At 62.1% G+C, this 19,827-nt stretch overlaps 3 protein-coding genes across 9 annotated transcripts in view; all 3 read right to left on the bottom strand.

Moving 5' to 3' along the window:
• Nucleotides 1–2,938: 2,938 nt before the first annotated feature.
• Nucleotides 2,939–19,827, bottom strand: part of JOSD2 (Josephin domain containing 2) — a 36,800-nt gene continuing 19,911 nt past the window's right edge. Inside the window, exons 1-5 of one of the 5 annotated variants that reach the window (XM_070450436.1) lie at nucleotides 7,374–7,764; nucleotides 6,554–6,759; nucleotides 4,941–5,066; nucleotides 3,315–3,509; nucleotides 2,939–3,211 (exon numbers count right to left, since the gene is read on the bottom strand). In XM_070450436.1, coding sequence (XP_070306537.1) covers nucleotides 3,112–3,211; nucleotides 3,315–3,509; nucleotides 4,941–5,066; nucleotides 6,554–6,759; nucleotides 7,374–7,415 — 669 coding nt within the window. In that variant the 5' untranslated portion in view covers nucleotides 7,416–7,764 and the 3' untranslated portion in view covers nucleotides 2,939–3,111. Of the gene's footprint in view, nucleotides 3,212–3,314; nucleotides 3,510–4,940; nucleotides 5,067–6,553; nucleotides 6,760–7,326; nucleotides 7,765–19,827 lie in introns of those variants that run through there. The other 4 variants (XM_020886879.2, XM_070450437.1, XM_020886880.2 and 1 more) reach the window with 4 other exon arrangements.
• On the bottom strand, nucleotides 7,864–12,470 carry ASPDH (aspartate dehydrogenase domain containing). Of its 2 annotated transcripts, XM_020886875.2 has the most exons (7): nucleotides 12,315–12,468; nucleotides 9,549–9,693; nucleotides 9,203–9,287; nucleotides 8,965–9,114; nucleotides 8,662–8,882; nucleotides 8,438–8,592; nucleotides 7,864–8,033 (listed from the first exon to the last, which is right to left on the bottom strand). In XM_020886875.2, the coding sequence occupies exons 1-7, from the start codon at nucleotides 12,391–12,393 to the stop codon at nucleotides 7,990–7,992; spliced, it is 879 nt and encodes a 292-aa protein (XP_020742534.1). In that variant the 5' UTR covers nucleotides 12,394–12,468; the 3' UTR covers nucleotides 7,864–7,989. The 2 variants fall into 2 exon arrangements, with proteins under 2 accessions (XP_020742534.1, XP_020742536.1); XM_020886877.2 differs by lacking the exon at nucleotides 8,965–9,114 and having other exon boundaries at nucleotides 12,315–12,470.
• The window catches only part of LRRC4B (leucine rich repeat containing 4B), a 41,831-nt gene continuing 38,198 nt past the window's right edge, over nucleotides 16,195–19,827 (bottom strand). For both annotated transcript variants that reach the window (XM_070450434.1, XM_070450433.1), the window contains exon 3: nucleotides 16,195–18,141. In XM_070450434.1, the coding sequence (XP_070306535.1) occupies nucleotides 16,288–18,141 (1,854 nt within the window). In that variant the 3' untranslated portion in view covers nucleotides 16,195–16,287. The remainder of the gene's footprint in view (nucleotides 18,142–19,827) is intronic.

The following is a 19,827-nucleotide window of genomic DNA, read 5'->3' as shown; positions in this document are numbered from 1 at the left end:
CGCCCCGCCACGGCCCGACTGCGATTTAAGGGGCGTCCCGGGGGGCGGGGCTACACCCCCCACGGCCTTATCTGGCCAGACCCGGGCTCAGACAGCTAAATCGGGTCTCAGCTGTCGGCGCTCGGCGCCCGGCGCCCGGGGGGCGCGGGACAGCTGTCACCTCCCCCTGCACCTGCCGCCCCTCCCCCTCCTGCAACCCCGCGGACCCTGAGACTCCCGGTGGGTCTGCCTGGGGCGCCCCTAACGGGCAATTGGGGATCCCCAGGAGCCCCCCGACCACTCGACGCTCTGGGACCAGCCTGGCTGGGGGCATCCTGGGGACAAGGAACAGCCTGACTCAGTCTTGTGAATAGCGGGGGCGGGGCGGGGGCAGCAGGTGGGGGCCAGAGAGGCTGCGTTGGGATGGGGGCAGCCCTAAGGGGCAAACAGTAGGTGCTCAATCTGTGCACCAGCCCAGCCTGCTAGTGCTCTAGCCTGTGCAGAGCAGGAGGGGTCATCACCTGAGGTGGGGCTGGGAGTAGGAGGGAGGGAGGCTGCCGGACCCCCACACCCCACCTCCGGCCCCTCCCCCCGGGGTCCCACCCCCCTGCCCCGAAGCTCCTGCTCCTCGGACCATATTAGGCCACCGCGGAGAAGGCACCTGGGAAGATCACTCAGGCCCAGGAATAGAAGCACTCAGGGAGCCCCGCCAGGCTGTCTGGGACTTGACAGGACAGGCGACAGGCACGGGGCGGGGGAGTGGGCCACAGAGGGCCCAGGGAGACAGACAGACAGACAGACAGAGGCTGAGAGAAACACCCGGAAAGAGAGCTCAAGACAGGGGCACCGAGGGAGGGCCAGATCAGAGACTGGGGGGAGCGTGGGGCCTGCTTGACTGTTTTATACGCGTGGCTGCTCCGGGTTTCAGCCGTGGTATATGACCTCTTAGTTGCTACATGTGGGATGTGGGAGACCTTCCTGACCAGGGAGACCAGGGAATGAACCTTGCTGCCCCGCTTCCACGCCCCGCCCCACCCCCGCTGGCATTGGGAGCCTGGAGTCTTAGCCACTGGACCACCAAGGACGTTCCTTGTGCATCTTGACTTTTCACTTTTACCAGTTGCCCTTTGACCTCTGAAGCCTTGGGAGCCGGAATCCACCAAGCCTGAGTCCCCCCGCAATGGCTGGCCATTGCGTCCTGCCAGCATCTGCTCCCCGCCTTCCTTCTTGTGTTCCCCGCTTTGGATGAATCTACTGCTGGGTGAAGCGCATCCTGAGGCGGGGGTAGGGAGACACCCCGAGCTGGGGTGCTGCCTGCCTCTCCCTGCCCACAGCCTCCCTGTGCCTCTGGGTCCCCCATTTCTGCTTGGCACCTAATGAGGTGCCCCACGTTTGCCCACTTCCTGCCCTATGCTCACGCCTCCTGGGTCAGGCCCGTGACCCCTGGAGCCATCTCCTGAGTCCCTGACCCTGGTCCTCCTCTCCTGATGTCACCCAGCCTGTCATACCCCTTGCATCCCACCTCCCCTCCCCCGCAGCCGCTCTACCCCAGGGTCCCGTCTGTGGGGTGGCCCCATGGTCCCCCAGGGCCAGACCCCGGGGTCCCTCCTTCCCTGCCTGCTCCTGCACACCCCCAGAGTGTGCCCTGACCCTCTTGTCACCTCTGTTTTGCCTGCAGGGTCCTGGCTCAGGCCTCATCTCCTCCCACAGGGAGCCTCAGCCTCTTCCTGGGCACCCAGCCTGCCTCCAGGTGGCCCCAGAGGGGTCTTTCTGTATCCTGGACCTACCCGCCCCACCCCTGCTCATAGCCCCACCCTGGGCCAGGTCCAGCCCTCCAGCTGCTGTTGGAGGCCCTGTGGGTGGTGGCCCTGCCAGGATCTACCCTTATCTCTAATCACCTCCTCAGATAGATACTGGAGAAATTGCCTCCCTCAACATTCCAGGTCTCCTTAGGGGCTGTTTCTAATTCTGGAATGGCCCCTCCCACCCTTCCCATTGGCTCCCTGGAAAGCAATCCCCTTAGCCTCCTAGAGCCAGCCCCGCCCAGGACCCCCGCCGCTCAATCAGTAAAGAATCTGCCCGCAATGAGGGAGACCCAGGTTCGATCCCTGGTCCGGGAGAGATCCCCTGACAGAGTAACTGGCAGCCCACTCCAGTATTCTTGCCTGGACGGAGGAGGCTGGCGGGCTACAGTCCACAGGACACGGCTGAAAGACTAACACATTCATTTTCACACTTCCAGCTCCTAGAGGCTGCCTGTTTCCTGGCTCATGACCCCCTCTCATCTTCAAAGACACCCCCAGGCCCCACCCCGAGCCTCCCATGTAGTGTCTTCATTACCCATCTTTCTCTGATTCTCCTCTCCTGCCTCTCTTCCATTGTTTTTTTTTTTTTTTTAATTTTTTGGCCGCACTGCACTGTGTGTGGAATCTTAGTTCCCCAACTAGGTACTGAACCCCCCGCCCTGCAGTGGAAACGCAGAGTCTTAACCATACTGAACCACCACCAGGGAAGTCCCACTGCCTCTTTCACGTCTAAGGACCCTCGGGATTATACTGGGCTGATGCAGACCACGCAGGACAATTTCCCGCCTTTGAGGTCAGCAGCTCAGCCAGACTTGCAGGTTCCTGGATGAGGTTGGGGATGTCTTCTGGCGCCACGACTGCCAGTTGCTGGACAAGCTGGGCACTGAGAAGTCAACCCTCGCCTTCTCCGTGGGGCTCATCTCCCCGGACTCTCTGGGATGCACCGATTTGTTTGTTCCTCGTCTCCCCCTCGAGGCTTCGGAGGGCAAGGATTTGCATTGCTTTCTCCCAGTACGTCCCCGCCCCACCCCCATGAGGAAACAGGCCCTGAGAGGTGAGTGCAGCGCAGGAGGTGGTCTAACCCGCTTAGGTCTCTGATAAACCCGAGTAACTGTAGGAGAGGGGTCCCGGGTGAGACACGGGCCAGGCCAGGAGCAAATTACCAGGTTTATTGAGGCAGCAGCGGCATGAGGTGGGATGGGGGTACGGGGCAGGGGGCGGGGCCTCCGCTGGGTCCACGAGGTGTCCAAGCCCCCGGCGCTTGCTCTGGAGGCTGACGCGGTCTCGGGGGCTGCTCCGGATGGGCAGCCGTGCTCCCCTCCTGGGGTCAGTCTGCCCGCAGCCAGGAGCCCTGCTCCTCCACCTCCTTGGTCACCACCAGCAGCACCTCGCACAGGCCCTGAGCCAGCGCGGCCGCCAGGAAGGCCCTGCGCAGACATGGGGAGGCTGAGGCCTCGCGGGCGTGGGGTGGGGGAGGACAGGCCCCCTCCCCATGGCCCCCGGCCCTGGAGCCGCGCCCCCAGCCCTCACCTGACGCCATCTTCGTCGCCCAGCACCTCGGGCGCCCGCAGCTTGGAGTCCAGGTTGTAGTAGACGCCATCCACCTGGCGCAGGGCCACCCAGTGCCGCCGGCGCACAGGCAGGGACAGCAGCCCCAGCGAGACGGGCGAGGGCAGGTTCAGGATCAGCCCCAGCACCCGGGGCAGTGCCAGCTGGGACAGGGGCCTGCGGGTGGGGCGGGGGCGCCACAGTCAGAGCCCCGGCCCTGGGCGGGCGCCTGCTGGCCCAACATGACCAGGTGTGTGGGGCCCGGGCTGGTGGCGGTGGTGGGTGCCCAAGCCCACCCAGGGACTCGCCTCCATCAGCCCACCCTTTGCTTCCTTCCACTCACCTGCTGCCCACCCCACCCAGACCTCCCAGTCAGGCCACCCACCCAGCAAGTCACCCTTCACCCCCATCCACCTGCCCGTTCGTTACCCACGCATCATGCACCCAACCCAGCCAAGCTCCCAAGCACCACCTGCCCAACAACTCCACCATCCACCCCCTCCCCATCCACTCCTGACACATCTACCATTATCCATCATCCACCCATTATACACCACCCACCCATCCAAGCCTCCCAGCCATAGAACAGTCACCTACCATCCACACTCTTCACTGACCCACTCAGCCACCCACTGATGCAATCAACCCGCAGCCAGCCAGCCGGCAGCCCAACATCTCCTCCACCATCACCCAACTCTTCATCCGCTCTTTCCATCCGTCCATCCAGCCAACCATCTTGGATGTTTGCTATCCACTGCCTATCAACTGGAGAAGGCAATGGCAACCCACTCCAGTACTCTTGCCTGGAAAATCCCATGGCCGGAGGAGCCTGGTGGGCTGCAGTCTATGGGGTTGCAAAGAGTCTGACATGATTGAGTGATTTCACTTTCACTTTTCACTTTCATGTATTGTAGAAGGAAATGGCAACCCACTCCAGTGTTCTTGTCTGGAGAATCCCAGGGATGGCAGAGCCTGGTGGGCTGCCGTCTATGGGGTCGCACAGAGTCGGACACGACTGAAGTGACTTAGCAGCAGCAGCAGCCTATCAACTGAGGGCTTCCCGAGTGGCTCAGGGGTAAAGAATCTGCCTGCCATTGCAGGGGACGTGAGAGATGCGGGTTTGATCCCTGGGTTGGCCTGGAGCAGGAAATGGCAACTCACTCCAGTACTCTTGCCTGGAACATTCCATGGACAGAGGAGCCTGGCGTGCTACAGTCCATGGGGTCGCAAAGAGTTGGACATGGCTGAGTGACTAAGCACGCACCCACACGTATCAATGATCCATCCTTGATCTTTCATTCACTCAACCACCCATCCATTCATATATCTTATCACCCAACCTGCCCATTCACCATCCACTTACCCATCAATCTACCAATCATGCATCCATCAGCTTACCCCCTGACCATCCCTCTATCACCTCCTGAGCCCTCAGCCGGCCAGCCACCTGTTGTCCACCCCTGCAAACCCTCCACCTGTCTACCTCTTCCTCCCTCCCTCCCTCCCATCCACCCGTCCCCTCCCCCTGCATTGTTCCCCACCGACCACTGTCGCACCGCACCCACCGCGCCCAGTTCAGCACGCCTGACGCAGCGCTATGGCCCGCACCTCCTTCGGTCCCACCACACAGCGGCCAGGCCCTGCCCCTGCAGGGCGGCCATGATCACGTTGACGTCATAGTTGCCGGTGCCCAGGAGGCTGCGATGGGGGTTCAGCCGGGAGTCTGGGGCCAACCTGGTTGGGAGGTGGTCAGGGCCTCCTGAGTTGGGGGTTCCTGAGAGGGCCGCCCCCTCCCCCACAGAGCCAAAGAGTCCCAGGGTCCGTGAGTCACCCAGCCTTGGGACTCTTCCCTCTCTTCAACCCTCTGCCGACTCATCACCCCCAGCCATGTTCCTCCTGTCCCCGACTCTCTCGTTCTGTCTTCAGGGAAGTAGGTCCTGTCCCCCACCCACAGCTCTGCTCAGGCCTTGCCCTCCTCCTCCTGGACCCTCACCCAGCTTCCAATCTCCCCCCTCCTAGGGGCTCCTCCTACACCCAGCACTGCCCCTGCCACCCCCGTCACCCCAGGAGAGAACCCCAGCCCCTTGGCCTGGCCTGGCAGGATCTGGGCCATGCTGGCCTCCTGGCTTCATGCCCTCCCCATTCCTTGCAGCCACCTGACCCACCGCATCTCCCGTGCTCCTGCACCCCGCCTTCCCTCCAGCTGACCCCCAGCCCACTTGTCTCTCTAGGCCCCGCCTCCTTGAGACAAAGGCAACTTTGTTCTGTCTCTGGGCCTTTGGGGGGCAAGGCAGGGGGAGGGGCTGGAGAGGGGGAAAGTTGTGTATTCTTTTTCTGTGTATCTGTTTCCCTGGCTTCCCTTAGGGCAGGGGCTCACAGCGGACTCATCTTTGAGTTTCCAGCATGGCGAGCCATGAAAGAGTTGATTGATTCCTGTTCTGAATGATGGGAGGAGATGAATACATTCTAAAATAATCAGTTTGAGGGGCTGGGACTCGGCCTGAGGATGGCGGGGGCGGAGGCACTGGAGGACTGTGAGCAAGAGTTGGGGAGAAAGGGTCATCTGGGGGCGTAGGATCACATGGGGGACTGATGGGAGGAGAGAGACTGGAGGCCGAGGGGAGGGTCCAGAAGGCAGTGGGGCCAGAGAGGAGGGACTTGGCAGAGAGATAACAAAGAAGTGATGTTTGAAATCCTGAATAGTGAGGCGGCACTCCAGGCTGCCAAGAAGAGAGCCATGCCAGGCAGAAAGAACAGCCTGTGCAAAGGCCCAGGGGCACCATGTGGGGCTCATTCAGAGACTAGAGGGGAATTTGTTTGGAAGCAAGCAGTGAGATATGAAGTTGCAGAGATGGGTGGGGACCACAGCACACAGGGTTTTGGTTATCAGGCTGGGTGTGGAGCCTGGGGCTTCTGCCAGGGGTGCTGGGGGAGCCCTGGGAGGCCTGGGAGTGGGGGAGGGGCAGCTGCAGTGCTGGAGCCCTGTGTAGCCGGGACTGAAGGAGATAAACCAGAAGCTGGGAGGTGGGAAGAGAGTGAGGATGAGGGCAGAGGTAAAAGGCTGAGGCCAGGTCAGGGGCTGAGGCCAGCGGGGTGCGCAGCCGCCTGGGTAACATCTCGGCCTCTGAGTCCCGGAGTCCAGCCGGGCAGGAGATGGGGCAGCAAGAAGCCGCAGGGCTCTGCCTCAGGCCTTGCTCCGAGACCCAGGTGGGTGTCCCCACCTCCGTGAGCCCTGCTTCTCCAGGGGCTGGGGTGGGTGATGGTCACCTCTTGCAGATCTCATCGGCAGCCTCCTGGCTGAAGAGCTGCTGCTGCAGGACGTTGTTGAGGGCGTGGACGGCACAGAGCTCCAGGCGTTGCCGTTCGTGGTACACGGAGGGCGGGCTTGGCTGAGCTCCTGGGGCCTGGGACATGCCGCCCTCGGCTCCTGCTTGGAGGGGTGGGGGGAAAAGGTGCTCAGGAGTCTGGGATCTGGAAGCCCAACCTGCCAGCAGGCCCTTGGGGGCACCGTCATTGAGTGGGGGCTCGGGCAGCCTGAGGGGCCCCTGACTCTGACGATCTCCTGGCAACAGAGTACCTCCATTCCCTATTTCTAGGAAAAAAGCTCTCTTCTCTCGCTTAGCAACAGAGGACCACCACCCCCGCCCCTGCCACATCCCTAAGTGAATGGGTCCCTGTGGTGGTCACCTAGCAACAGAGAACTCCCCTCCCCTGTCCCTAGGTAACAGGCCTCCTCTCTGGTTACCTAGCAACAGAGGAGACTCCTCCCCCCTCCCCCACTCGCCCCCTACTAGGTAACCAGGCTCTCCTCTGGTTACTTAGCAATAGAGGAAGCCTCCTCCCCGTCTCTAGGTAACAGGGTCTCTTCTGGTCGCCTAGCAACAGAAGACTCCCCTCCCCTGTCACCAACCAGCAGAGTTCTCTCCTCCTGTCACCTGGCAACAGGGCCCCCTCCCCGGACACCGAGTAACAGAGCTGTCTCCCCGACCTGTACCCCAACCATGGCGCTCGCCCGTTCCGCTGCCTGGAAACGCCCCTCACCCCGCCTGCCTCTCTGTTCCCCCAAACCGGGGGCTCCCGCATCCCCCCGAGCGGCGGCTCCGGGCTCCGAGAGCGCAGGGCGGGCCGCACAGCGCTGACTGGGCAGGTGGGACGGACTACAGCTCCCGGCGGCCCCCGCGAGCCGGACTACGACTCCCGGCGACCCCGGCGAGAGCGCGAGCTCCTCACGGAACGTCCGGGCAGCGTGGCCCGGAAGTCCGGTGTCGCCCCGAGAACGCGGGACTACAACTTCCGTCAGCCCTTCGACGAGTCCCGGAAATGTGCCCTAAATCGGTCCTCTCCTTCTCACAGTTCCACGCCCCCTGGTGCTCGGAAGATTCTGGGAAACTTAGTGAGGAGGCTCTCGCGATAGGTTCGAGGGGTGTTACTTCCCTGTAAGTCCGCTTCCTGGGCTGGCGTCATGCCTAGCGTGATAACGCAGCGTGACGTCACGGAAGGGAAAGTGATCAGACACCAGACCACGCAGGGAGAAGAGCCTCCAATATTTACTGAGACCAGAGGGATGTCTGGGGACACTGAGGCCAAGACAGCAGTGGGTCGGTGGTGGTGGGAGGTAAAGGAGATGAGGATGTCCTCTTGGGAAGGGGGAGTCTTCTCAGCAGAGATGGATCCCCGGTTTGGAGGGGAGCTGGCAGCAGCCTGCGGGGGAGATACAGTGAATGAAAGGCTACAACAGAGAGATGAGGAGTGAAAGACACCTGGAAGAAGGAACAGATCACCGTGGGGTCGGAGAAAGACCTAGAGGGAGGGACTGAGACTCAGAGGGGAACAGAGACCCAGAGAGAGGGGCCAAAACTTAGAGGAAGAGGGATAGAGACCTGGCAGGTGGGAAGACTCACATGCTAGAGTCCCCGAGAGACGGGGACACAGAGGCTGGGAGAGGAGACTTGGAGAGAGAGTGAGAGATCTATAAAGACTCAACCTCGTGGAGAAGAAGGTTAAGGAGAAATAAAGATCAGTCGATAGAGACGGAATCAGAACTGCAGACTCAGAAAGCCTGAGACTCAAGCTCTGCCTGGGGCCCAGGAGGAGCCTGGCCGTACCCACGAGGCTGCGCCAGAAGGTGGTGACGGTGGCAGAGCCGGTGACAGCGCCTGGCTCTGCGGGGTTCTCTCTGTGCGTGTGCACAGCGAAGCTTCGGCCTGTGGGGCCCGGGGGTCCGCTCAGCTCCACATCCACCACGTGCATGTTCTTGAGGCTGGGGCAAGCAGGGTGGTCAGTCTAGCTGGTCTGGCCCCAGCCCAGACCCCCACTCAGCTCCGCTCACCTGAAATCAGCCACAAGCACCCCGATCACACGGTCGAAGCCCAGGCTGGGGGCGGCCAGGGCAGCGGCCGCCATGGTGTTGGAGTTTCGGGGGGCGTGGGGGCAGAGCCCCCGAACAGGGCCTTCATAGAGCACAGCACGAGACCCGGTGCTGCGCATCGTAGCCAGGGGTCCCTCGAGCCGGAAGCCATCGGGGTGTGTGGCCATGGAGACACGGAGGCTCTGGAAGTGAGAGCTGGGGTCAGGGAGCCTGGGTGTGCCTGTTGGCCGCCTCTGATTCCCGGGGAGTGCAGCGGGCCCTCACCTGGAGACCCCCGGCTTCGTCCAACCTGGAGATGTCCTCCGCGCCCCACAGGGCCCCCCGGGCCACGAACACAGCGTGGCCCCAGAGATGTGAGGCCTCCAGGAGCTGCTGCTCTGTGGCTTGGTCAGCCAGGGCTGAGGGGGACCCTACCTGGGGCAGATGAAGCGGGGAGCTAAGGTCAGGAGACGGATCCCACTTTAGGGTGGGGTGGTGTCAAGGTGGAAGAGGCGGGGCTCACCAGGAGATTTGCGTAGCGCAGGATTTCTGCCCCAGATTCCTGGATTATTTTGGGATGGGCCACTTCCACCACAAGGTCAGGGTGCCTGAGAGACAGGAGAGAGGCGGGGAAGGCCTGGAAGAGGTATCAGACCTCCCCCCGCTCCCCAGGTTCCCTGAGTCTGTGGAGGCCCATCATGTTTCACTCTGGCCTGGGAGGGGAAATAGGAGGACGCTTGTCCTGTTTCACGTTTGGGAGAGGGAGGACCAGAGAGGGTTAAGGGCCTTGCCTGAGAGCACACATCACCTAAAGGAGGCCAGAATAAGAGTTTCAGAGAGCCCTGCTCTCTCACAGCGAGGTCACTGACCTCTCCCCGAGAGCATCAAGATTCTGGAGCTGGAGGGAAGGGGGTACGCTCCCCGCCATTCGTCCTGCGTCACGGTTCCAGACAAAAACAAGTTCTAGGCCCAGTTCTGGTCCCTGAGTCAGCAAGTGGGAGACCAGGGACTGTCCTGGGGAGAAGCAAAGAGACTCAGAGAGAGGGGGACAGGGACTCGGGGGGAGGGGACAGAGACCCAGAGGGAGGGGGACAGGGACTCAGAGGGGACAGGGACTCAGAGAGAGGGGGACAGGGACTCAGAGGGTACAGGGACCCCGAGAGGGGGACAGGGACCCAGAGAGAGGGGGACAGGGACTCAGAGGGGACAGGGACCCCGAGAGGGGGACAGGGACTCAGAGAGAGGGGGACAGGGACTCAGAGGGGACAGGGACCCTGAGAGAGGGGGACAGGGACCCAGAGAGAGGGGGACAGGGACTCATAGGGGACAGGGACCCACAGAGAAGGGGACAGGGACCCAGAGGGAGGGGGACAGGGACCCAGAGAGAGGGGGACAGGGACTCAGAGGGGACAGGGACCCCGAGAGGGGGACAGGGACTCAGAGGGGACAGGGACCCAGAGAGAGGGGGACAGGGACTCAGAGGGGACAGGGACCCAGAGAGAGGGGGACAGAGACCCAGAGGGAGGGGGACAGGGACTCAGAGGGGACAGGGACCCAGAGAGAGGGGGACAGGGACTCAGAGGGGACAGGGACCCCGAGAGAGGGGGACAGGGGCTCAGAGGGGACAGGGACCCAGAGAGAGGGGGACAGGGACCCAGAGAGAGGGGGACAGGGACTCAGAGGGGACAGGGACCCCGAGAGAGGGGGACAGGGGCTCAGAGGGGACAGGGACCCAGAGAGAGGGGGACAGGGGCTCAGAGGGGACAGGGACCCAGAGAGAGGGGGACAGGGGCTCAGAGGGGACAGGGACCCAGAGAGAGGGGGACAGGGACTCAGAGGGGACAGGGACCCAGAGAGAGGGGGACAGGGACCCAGAGAGAGGGGGACAGGGACTCAGAGGGGACAGGGACCCAGAGAGAGGGGGACAGGGACTCAGAGGGGACAGAGACCCAGAGAGAGGGGGACAGGGACTCAGAGGGGACAGGGACCCAGAGGGAGGGGGACAGGGACTCAGAGGGGACAGGGACCCAGAGAGAGGGGGACAGGGGCTCAGAGGGGACAGGGACCCAGAGAGAGGGGGACAGGGACTCAGAGGGGACAGGGACCCAGAGAGAGGGGGACAGAGACCCAGAGGGAGGGGGACAGGGACTCAGAGGGGACAGGGACCCAGAGAGAGGGGGACAGGGACTCAGAGGGGACAGAGACCCAGAGGGAGGGGGACAGGGACTCAGAGGGGACAGGGACCCAGAGGGAGGGGGACAGGGACTCAGAGGGGACAGGGACCCAGAGAGAGGGGGACAGGGGCTCAGAGGGGACAGGGACCCAGAGAGAGGGGGACAGGGACCCAGAGAGAGGGGGACAGGGACTCAGAGGGGACAGGGACCCCGAGAGAGGGGGACAGGGGCTCAGAGGGGACAGGGACCCAGAGAGAGGGGGACAGGGGCTCAGAGGGGACAGGGACCCAGAGAGAGGGGGACAGGGGCTCAGAGGGGACAGGGACCCAGAGAGAGGGGGACAGGGACTCAGAGGGGACAGGGACCCAGAGAGAGGGGGACAGGGACCCAGAGAGAGGGGGACAGGGACTCAGAGGGGACAGGGACCCCGAGAGGGGGACAGGGACCCAGAGAGAGGGGGACAGGGACTCAGAGGGGACAGGGACCCCGAGAGGGGGACAGGGACTCAGAGGGGACAGGGACCCTGAGAGAGGGGGACAGGGACCCAGAGGGAGGGGGACAGGGACTCAGAGGGGACAGGGACCCCGAGAGGGGGACAGGGACTCAGAGGGGACAGGGACCCAGAGAGAGGGGGACAGGGACCCAGAGAGAGGGGGACAGGGACTCAGAGGGGACAGGGACCCCGAGAGGGGGACAGGGACTCAGAGGGGACAGGGACCCTGAGAGAGGGGGACAGGGACCCAGAGGGAGGGGGACAGGGACTCAGAGGGGACAGGGACCCCGAGAGGGGGACAGGGACTCAGAGGGGATAGGGACCCTGAGAGAGGGGGACAGGGACCCAGAGAGAGGGAGACAGGGACTCAGAGGGGACAGGGACCCCGAGAGGGGGACAGGGACCCAGAGGGAGGGGGACAGGGACTCAGAGGGGACAGGGACCCAGAGAGAGGGGGACAGGGACTCAGAGGGGACAGGGACCCAGAGAGAGGGGGACAGGGACCCAGAGAGAGGGGGACAGGGACTCAGAGGGGACAGGGACCCCGAGAGAGGGGGACAGGGACTCAGAGAGAGGGGGACAGGGACTCAGAGGGGACAGGGACCCCGAGAGAGGGGGATAGGGACTCAGAGAGAGGGGGACAGGGACCCAGAGGGAGGGGGACAGGGACCCAGAGAGAGGGGGACAGGGACTCAGAGGGGACAGGGACCCAGAGAGAGGGGGACAGGGACTCAGAGGGGACAGGGACCCAGAGAGGAGGACAGGGACCCCAGGAGGGGGCACAAAAACAGGTGGCGGGCAGAGACCCTGAGGGGCCAGAGACCCGTGGTGGGGAGTGGAACACGCTTAGGTAGAATCAGCCAGGCCACAGATCAGGACAGAGATGAAAGGAATGTTGGTGGAGGACACAGGCTTTTGAGGCCCCAGAAAGGGCGTTGGGGAGAGGCCCCGGACAGTCAAGGACTCACCAAGGCGGCCGTAGCCCACTATCCCCACCTTCCTCGGGACCCTGTCGAGGGCCATGCCCTTGAATTCAGTGATCTGCATCTGAGCTCCGCTGCCTGCTGCCCCTCTCACCCCACACACGAGGTTTGGGCAGTGGCTGATCTTTGGACTCTGACCCTCGGTCCTCTCCCGAACCTTCCCCCTTCCCTGTGGTGGCCCAGAGGTGGGGGTGAGGGGGTGCTGTGTGGGGGCAGAAGGAGGATCCTGGGGACGGTATGCGGTTTGGAGTTCTAGGACTCTGCATCGTGCCCCCCCCCCCCCCAATCTAGCCTGTTCTTTCTCTGCATCACGCCCTCCTGTCTTCCTGCTGATGTGGAAAATTTCCTCTGCAGTCCCCTGCCCCCCTTTTCTGGCCAGCCAGGTTGTCATGGAAACTGCATCCTGCTTGGGTTGGGGGTAGAGAGGGTTGGGAGCAGGGGAGAGGAGACGGTGACGCTGGACTCTGGGCTCTGTCTGTCCCCTTCCTTCTGCTTCTGTATTTCCAGTCCCCATCCTTGCCCCACCCCAACCACCACCGGTGCCTTGGCACCCGGGATTCTTGTCAATGTTCCTCCTCAGCGGTTTCCTCCCTTGGTTCTCTGTCTCCATCTCGTGTGTCTCTCACACTCATCGCTGTCTCTCCACCTTTTCCTGGATCTCCATCCCTCCAGCTTCCACTCCTGCCTCCTCTGGGCTGGCTACCATTCCGTCCCCAGCCAGGCCAGGCCCTCATCTCCCGCAAAGTCCGAGGGAGGCCTGGCCTGGTCATGCCTATCTCCCCACAAGGCAGCAGGAGCTGGAGTCGCGTTCATCCTAGCCTCAGAAGCCCCCTCCCAAACGACCCCCCACCCACAGCTCCCATGGAGGGGTCCATGCCCGCAGCCCCTCTCCAAACCTGCCTCCCGCCAGTCTAATCATCCTTCTGTTCACCTTGACGTCTCACCTTTTACCCTCCCCTTCCCCAGCCAGGGCACCACCTTATATCCTCACTCCCATGCTCGTATCTCCCCTCTTGCCACCTCCCATGGCCAATGAGAAACCTGCGAGGCCTGGGGAGGCCCTGAGTGCCCCCCCCACCCCCGACCATGAGCCCCCGCCACTGCGCCTCGAGGGTGCCTGGCATCGGAAATGGCGGAGGCTGCAGCACTCTTGGCTCCCTGCCCCCAACCACCACCTGGTACCCGCTGCAGTGTTGCCATAGCAACCAGGATGGGCCCAGAGAGAGGACGAGAGAGGAGAGAGCGAGCTTGAAAGAGGGAGCGAGGGGGAGCCAGGCGTCGCTCGAGAGGAGAGTCTCCAGCAGACAGGCCTGACAAATAGGGCCGGGGACCCCAGACACGTCGCAGCAGAGGCGGCTGCACGGGTGATAAGGGAAGAATTTGCTCTAAGAGCCCCAGGTGGGGGAGAGAGAAGATTCTGTGGGTCAGAAACAGGCGGGGCGGAGGCGGAGGGCCAGGAGCATGGACCCAGTCCAGGGCCTCTGGGAGCACAGAGGGCCTGGGTGGGGTCCCGGGGGCTTCCAGCCCTCCTCGCGCTCCACCTGCAGTCGTGGACGCCACAGGGTCCGGCCGTCCTGCGCATGCGCCAGGCCTGCCCTGTCCGCGGACCGGGGTGGGCGCTGGGGAGAAAGGCGGCTGAGACCCGAGCCGCTGCTGGGGCCGAGCCCCATGTGTGCGCAGTGATGTCTGCCCGGAGCAGTGCCTTATCCTGCTTCCACTGGCTTCTGCCCGTCTGCACAGCACGCAAAAGCTGCCCTGGGGGACCCTCTGGAGGTTGAAACGCTGGCACCTTGGCCTCCTCCGGCCCCGCCAGCATCTGCCCGCTGGCCTGACCAACCTCTGGCGTTTGCTTCCGCTGGCTGGCTCTCATATCTCCGAGGACTCTGTGCGGCCCCTGCCCTCTGAACTACACTATGCGTCTGAGCCTGCTAAATCACTTCAGTCGCGACTGACTCTTCGTGACCCCATGCACTCTAGCCAGCCAGGCTCCCTCTGTCCATGGGCTTCTCCAGACAAGAATATTGGAGTGGGTTGCCACGGCCTCCCCCAGGGGATCTTCCTCAACCAGGGATCCAACCCACGTCTCTTGCATCTCCTGCACTGGCAGGCGGATTCTTTACCACTAGTGCCACCTGGGAAGCTACAACATAGCCCCCGCCTACTCCCCGGGCCTGGACTCTGCCTCGTGCCTCTGAGTTAACCAGGCAGAAGTGCAGCCCCCTCGTGCCCAGCAGGCCCCAGCTGCATCTTGAGCACTCTTCATGCCCCTCCTCCCCTCCCCTGCCGACTTTCTCTGGAGGCAGTGTCTCCAATGGGTTTGCAGTGGAGACGGACCCTCTCAGGTTTGGCTCTGTGATGAGCTGAATTGTGTCCTCGCCTCCAGGAGCTGTGAATATGACCCTAGTAGGAAATAGGGTCTTTGCAGATGACTGAGATCATGCTGGAACCGGTAGCCCCCAATCCGATATGGCTGCTGTCTTCATAAAGAGGGGTTCCCAAGTGGCTCAGTGGTAAAGAACCTGACTGCCAAGCAGGAGATGCTGGTTCCATCCCTGAGTTGGGAAGATCCCCTGCAGGAGCGTGTGGCAACCCACTCCAGTATTCTTGCCTGGGAAGTCCCACGGACAGAGGAGCCTGGAGGGCTACAGTCCATGGGGTCACAAAAAAGTCAGACACGACACAGGGACTAAACAACAACCACCTCATAGAAGGGGGGGAGTTGGGCACAGATACAGAGGAAAGGTGACGTGGGGACGGGGGAAGAATGCCCTGTGGAGCCTGGGGTGACACCGCCACCAGCCAAGGAGCACCTGGGGCCCCCAGAAGTCAGAAGGGGCGGAGAAGGACCCTTCCCTACAGAGAGAGCATGGCTCTGCCGCTACCTTGATCTTGGACTCGGAACTGAGACACTAAATTGCTGTGGTTCTGAGCCACCCACTCTGTGGTACCTTGAAAGAGCTGCCCCAGGAATCAAGCCCCCTGGATTCCTGCTGTGAGGTGGGAGGTGAGGGGAGAGGACCCCAGAACATGCCTCCTAAGAGGTGCAAGGAGATTAAACACAATGCCAGGCGCGCTGGGCGGCCCAGCCCTTCTCTGGGGCCTCAGGGGTGAAAGCGTAAGGGTCTAAGACCACCTGGAGGCACCAGCTCCCCTGCTGACCTTCCCGATGGGGCCTGGAGTTTTCCAGCTTCTCATTCAGCTGCCCACCCACGTTCCCTTTTTTCTCTCTCCTCCATGCTTCCATGACCAAAAAATTTTTTTTTTTTTTTTTTACTTTTTCCGTGTTTTTTTTTTTTTTTTAAAGTAATTACAGAGCAGGTAGTCGTTGACGCAAACCTCCCTTCAGTATCAAAAGAGTCTGTGGGGCAGGAGAAGGTTGGGGATAACCGTGGGGGACGGGCTGACGCCGCCCCATCCCCGGCCCACGGGGGCCTGGGGGCCAGGAGTGGACTCCCCCGGGACAGGGCCAGGGTGTCCGGAGGCTCTGACCGCGTGTCTGTCTCTTCAGTTTCCAGGGGGTTAGGGGTAGGATAGGGCGGGGGTGGGGGTCGGGGGACAGGCGTCAAACTGCAAAAAATGAACCGTAAAAGGAGGGCTGTTGGGGGCGAGGGGAGAGGACACCCCTCAAAAAAGCTCCTCTCTCCCCTGGAACGCAGAGGGCCCGGAGCAGTTGTTCGCAGAGCAAGGAGGAAAGGCGGAGGCTTCCGGCCACTCCCCTCCTGCGTCCCCTCCCATCGCCAGGGAGGGGGCGAGGCCCGGAACCCCTGGGGGGCTCCATTCCCAGGGCCCCACCCTGTCCTCGCTTGGAGAGCCGCCCTGGGGTCCGGACGCTGGTGGGGGCTCTGAGCTGCCTGCCCCAACCTCCCCTGTGCGGGGTTGGGGCTGTGGGGAGGGTCCCGGTCCGGCCCCAGCCCCTCCCCCCTAGGGGGGGCCCACCCCATCCCCCCCAACCCCGGCTTCAGATCTGCGTCTCTTGCACGTTCTCCTTGGAGCCGCTCTTGAAGAGCAGAGGTTCGTGGATGGAGTTGAGGCCGGGCGGGCCCTTGCCCCCGCAGCCCCCGCCGCTCGGGTTGCTGCTGTAGTGCGCCTTGAAGGCGGCCGCCACGTAGTGGTGGTGGTTGAGGTGGTCGCGCTCCAGGGCGGGCAGGGCCAGGTGACTGTCCCCGCCCACGCCGCCCCCGCCCGCCACGGCGGCGGCGGCGGCCACGGACACGGCGGAGGCGGCGGGCAGCTCGTCCTCCACGTTGATGATCTCCACCGTGCGCGTGGGCCCGTGGTGCTTGTGCAGCTGGTGCTGCCTGCGCAGCTTGTAGAAGGCCACGAGCATCACGGCGGCCATGAACGTGATGGCCACGAAGCAGCCGATGATGATCTTGGTGGTCTTCATGACGTCGTCCAGGTCCTTGAGGGCGTTCTCCGTCACGTCCGTGATGGGCACGGTGAACGCCTTCTCTGTGGGCCGCGAGGACCTTGGGGCCGGCGCCGTGGTGGACGAGGAGGCCGGGCCGGCCCCCTCCCCGGGTCGGCCCCCGCCCCAGACGCCGTCTGTCGTGGGCCCCGGCGGCTCCTTCTCGGTCCCGCGTGGCTGCAGGGCCTCCTCTCCGGGCTGCGTCTCCAGGGTCTCCACCGTCACGGTGGTGAAGTAGGTGTAGCCGCCGCCCCCGCCTCCGGGGCCGCCCCCGGGGCCGCCCCCACCGCCGCCGCCGCCCGCGCTGCCGGCACTGCCAGCCGCCACCGGGTCCACGGCCGAGACGTTGAGTGTGGCCGAGGCCGTGGTGTTGCCGGCCGAGTTCGTCACCATGCAGGTGTACTGGCCCGTGTCTTGCACGGTGACGTTGGTGAAGTTGAGCGTGCCGTCGTGGAGGACGGAGATGCGCACGCGATACGAGCCGTGCGTCATGAGGGTGCCATTGGGCGTCAGCCAGTTGACGGAGGTCATGGACGTGCCCGTGCGGCACTTGAGCTCGGCGGCCATGCCCTCTGTGACGTTGAGGTCCGTGGGCGGCTCCACGATGACCGGCGCGTAGCAGGTGAAGTGCGACTGGTCCAGCTCGCCGATGTAGCGCCCTTTGAGGCCGGCGGGCGCGTGGCAGCGCGCGCAGCACGTCGTGTTGCTGGGCACCGTCTCCTTGAGCCACCAGCTGAGCCACAGCACGTCGCAGTTGCAGTGCCAGGGGTTGTGGTTGAGGTGGACGCGCTCCAGGCGGTGCAGGGGCGTGAAGAGGTCGTGGGGCAGCGACATCAGATTGTTGTGGGACAGGTTGAGCTCCTCCAGCGACTTGAGGTCGTCGAAGGCGTTGCGCTCGATGGTGGCCACCTGGGCGTGCATCAGCCACAGCTTGCGCAGGCTGGTCAGGCCCTGGAAGGAGCCCGGGCGGATGAGGTCCAGCCGGTTGCCGGACAGCTCCAGCTCCTCCAGGCGCACCAGGGCTGTCAGGTTGGGGATGTCCTTGAGGTTGCACATGCCCAGGTTGAGGTAGCGCAGGTTCACCAGGCCCTCGAAGGCCGCCTCCGAGATGTACTCCAGCCGCTTGAGCTCGCCCAGGTCGAGGCGGCGGAGCGAGGGCACGCGGTTGAAGGCGTACGACGGGATGCTCTCAATGGGGTTGTTCCGCAGCCAGAGCTCGCGCAGCTTGGACAGGTATTCGAAGGCCTGCGTGGGCACCGTCGTCAGCCGGTTGTCGAACAGCTCCAGGGTGTTGAGGCTGGGCAGCCCGTTGAAGGCGCCCACCTCGATCTTGCGCACCAGGTTCTTGCTCAGCTGTAGGATCTCCAGGTGCCGAAGGTGCTTGAACGTGTCCGTCCGGATCACCTGGGGGTGGGGTGGGGAGGGGAAACACCATCGGTGATACTGACACTAACTGGGTGGACCACAGAGGGTTTTGTTTTGTTTTTTAATTATTTTATTGAAGTGTGGTTGATTTGGGCTTCCTTGGTGGCTGAGACAGTAAAGAATCTGCCTGCAGTGCTGGAGACCTGGGTTGGATCCCGCGGTAGGGAAGATCCCCTGGAGAAGGGAATGGCAGCACACTCCAGTATTCTTGCCTGGAGAAGCCCATGGACAGAGGAGCCTGGTGGGCTATATAGTCCAGGGGGTTTCAGACAGTCAAACACCTTGAATGACTAACACTTTTCATGGCTGGTTAATTTCTGTTGTAAACCAGTGATTCAGTTAATAGATACATGAAAAATACATGTATATATTCATATATATGAAAAATTATATATATATATATACACACAACACACATTCTTTTTTCTATTCTTTTCCATGATGGTTTATCACAGGATACTGAATATAGTTCCATGTGCTATGCAGTAGGACACTGTTTATCCATTCTATATATAATCGTTTGCATCTGCTAATCCCAAACTCCCAACCCATCCCCTCCCCTTGGCAACCAGGAGTCTGTTCTCTATGTCTGGATCAAAGAGCTCTGAGTGCTGGCGCGGGGGACAACTCCCCACGTCTCCATCTTTGCTGTAAGATCATGAGGTCACTGTGGAAAGTAGTTTGAGGCTTTCTTCTTATAAAGGGAAGCAGAGTTAGTTACCTGGGACCCAGCCCTTCCAGTTCCCAAGTATTTCCCCATGAGAAAGGACAGCAGATGTCCATCCAAAAGCCTGTGATGGGTGCTCACAGCATCTGTGTTCGTTACAGCCCAAGCTGGAAATGAACCAGGGCCCATCACCTGGTGATGGAGCCACACACTGTGTCTGCAGGATGGGACACAACAGCTCAGCAAGGAAAAAGAACAAACTTTGGACACAACAGCTTGGATGGATCTCACGGGCGTCAGGTTGGGTGAAAGCAGCCAGACCCAAAGGAGCATGTGCCATAGAACCCTGTCCATTCCACGTGTGTGTGTATGTTCCAGGGCAGGGGGAGGACAGTCTGCAAAGGGCCACGAGGGAACAGGATTCCTGGGCTGATAGAAATGCCCCTAGTTGGGGTGGTGGTTACAAAGGTGAATGCAACTGTCGAAAGTCCCTAAACTGTATCCATAACATAGTGAAGTCGCTCAGTACGTGTCCGACTCTTTGTGACCCATGGACTGTAGCCTACTAGGCTCCTCTGTCCGTGGCATTTTCCAGGCAAGAGTACTAGAGTGGGTTGCCATTTCCTTCTCCAGGGGATCTTCCCTACTCAGGGATCAAACCCAGGTCTCCAGCATTGCAGGCAGAAGCCCACCCATAACATGGGAGGCATTTTATCCTATATAAAGTATTTAATCAGAAAGATTAAATATAGGAAATCCCCTGGTGGTCCAGTGATTAGGACTCCAAGCTCTCACTGCCGAGGGCTCCAGTTTGGTCCCTGGTCAAGGAACTAACGGAGAAGGCAATGGCACCCCACTCCAGTACTCTTGCCTGGAAAATCCCACGGACGGAGGAGCCTGGTAGGCTGTGGTCTATGGGGTCGCTAAGAGTCGGACACGACTGAGCGACTTCACTTTCACTTTTCACTTTCATGCACTAGAGAAAGAAATGGCAACCG

Source organism: Odocoileus virginianus, chromosome 20, assembly GCF_023699985.2.
Source record: "Odocoileus virginianus isolate 20LAN1187 ecotype Illinois chromosome 20, Ovbor_1.2, whole genome shotgun sequence".
NCBI classification, from domain to species: domain Eukaryota; kingdom Metazoa; phylum Chordata; class Mammalia; order Artiodactyla; family Cervidae; genus Odocoileus; species Odocoileus virginianus.
Note: the sequence above shows the minus strand (reverse complement) of the source record. Positions and strands in the feature narration are given on the sequence as shown.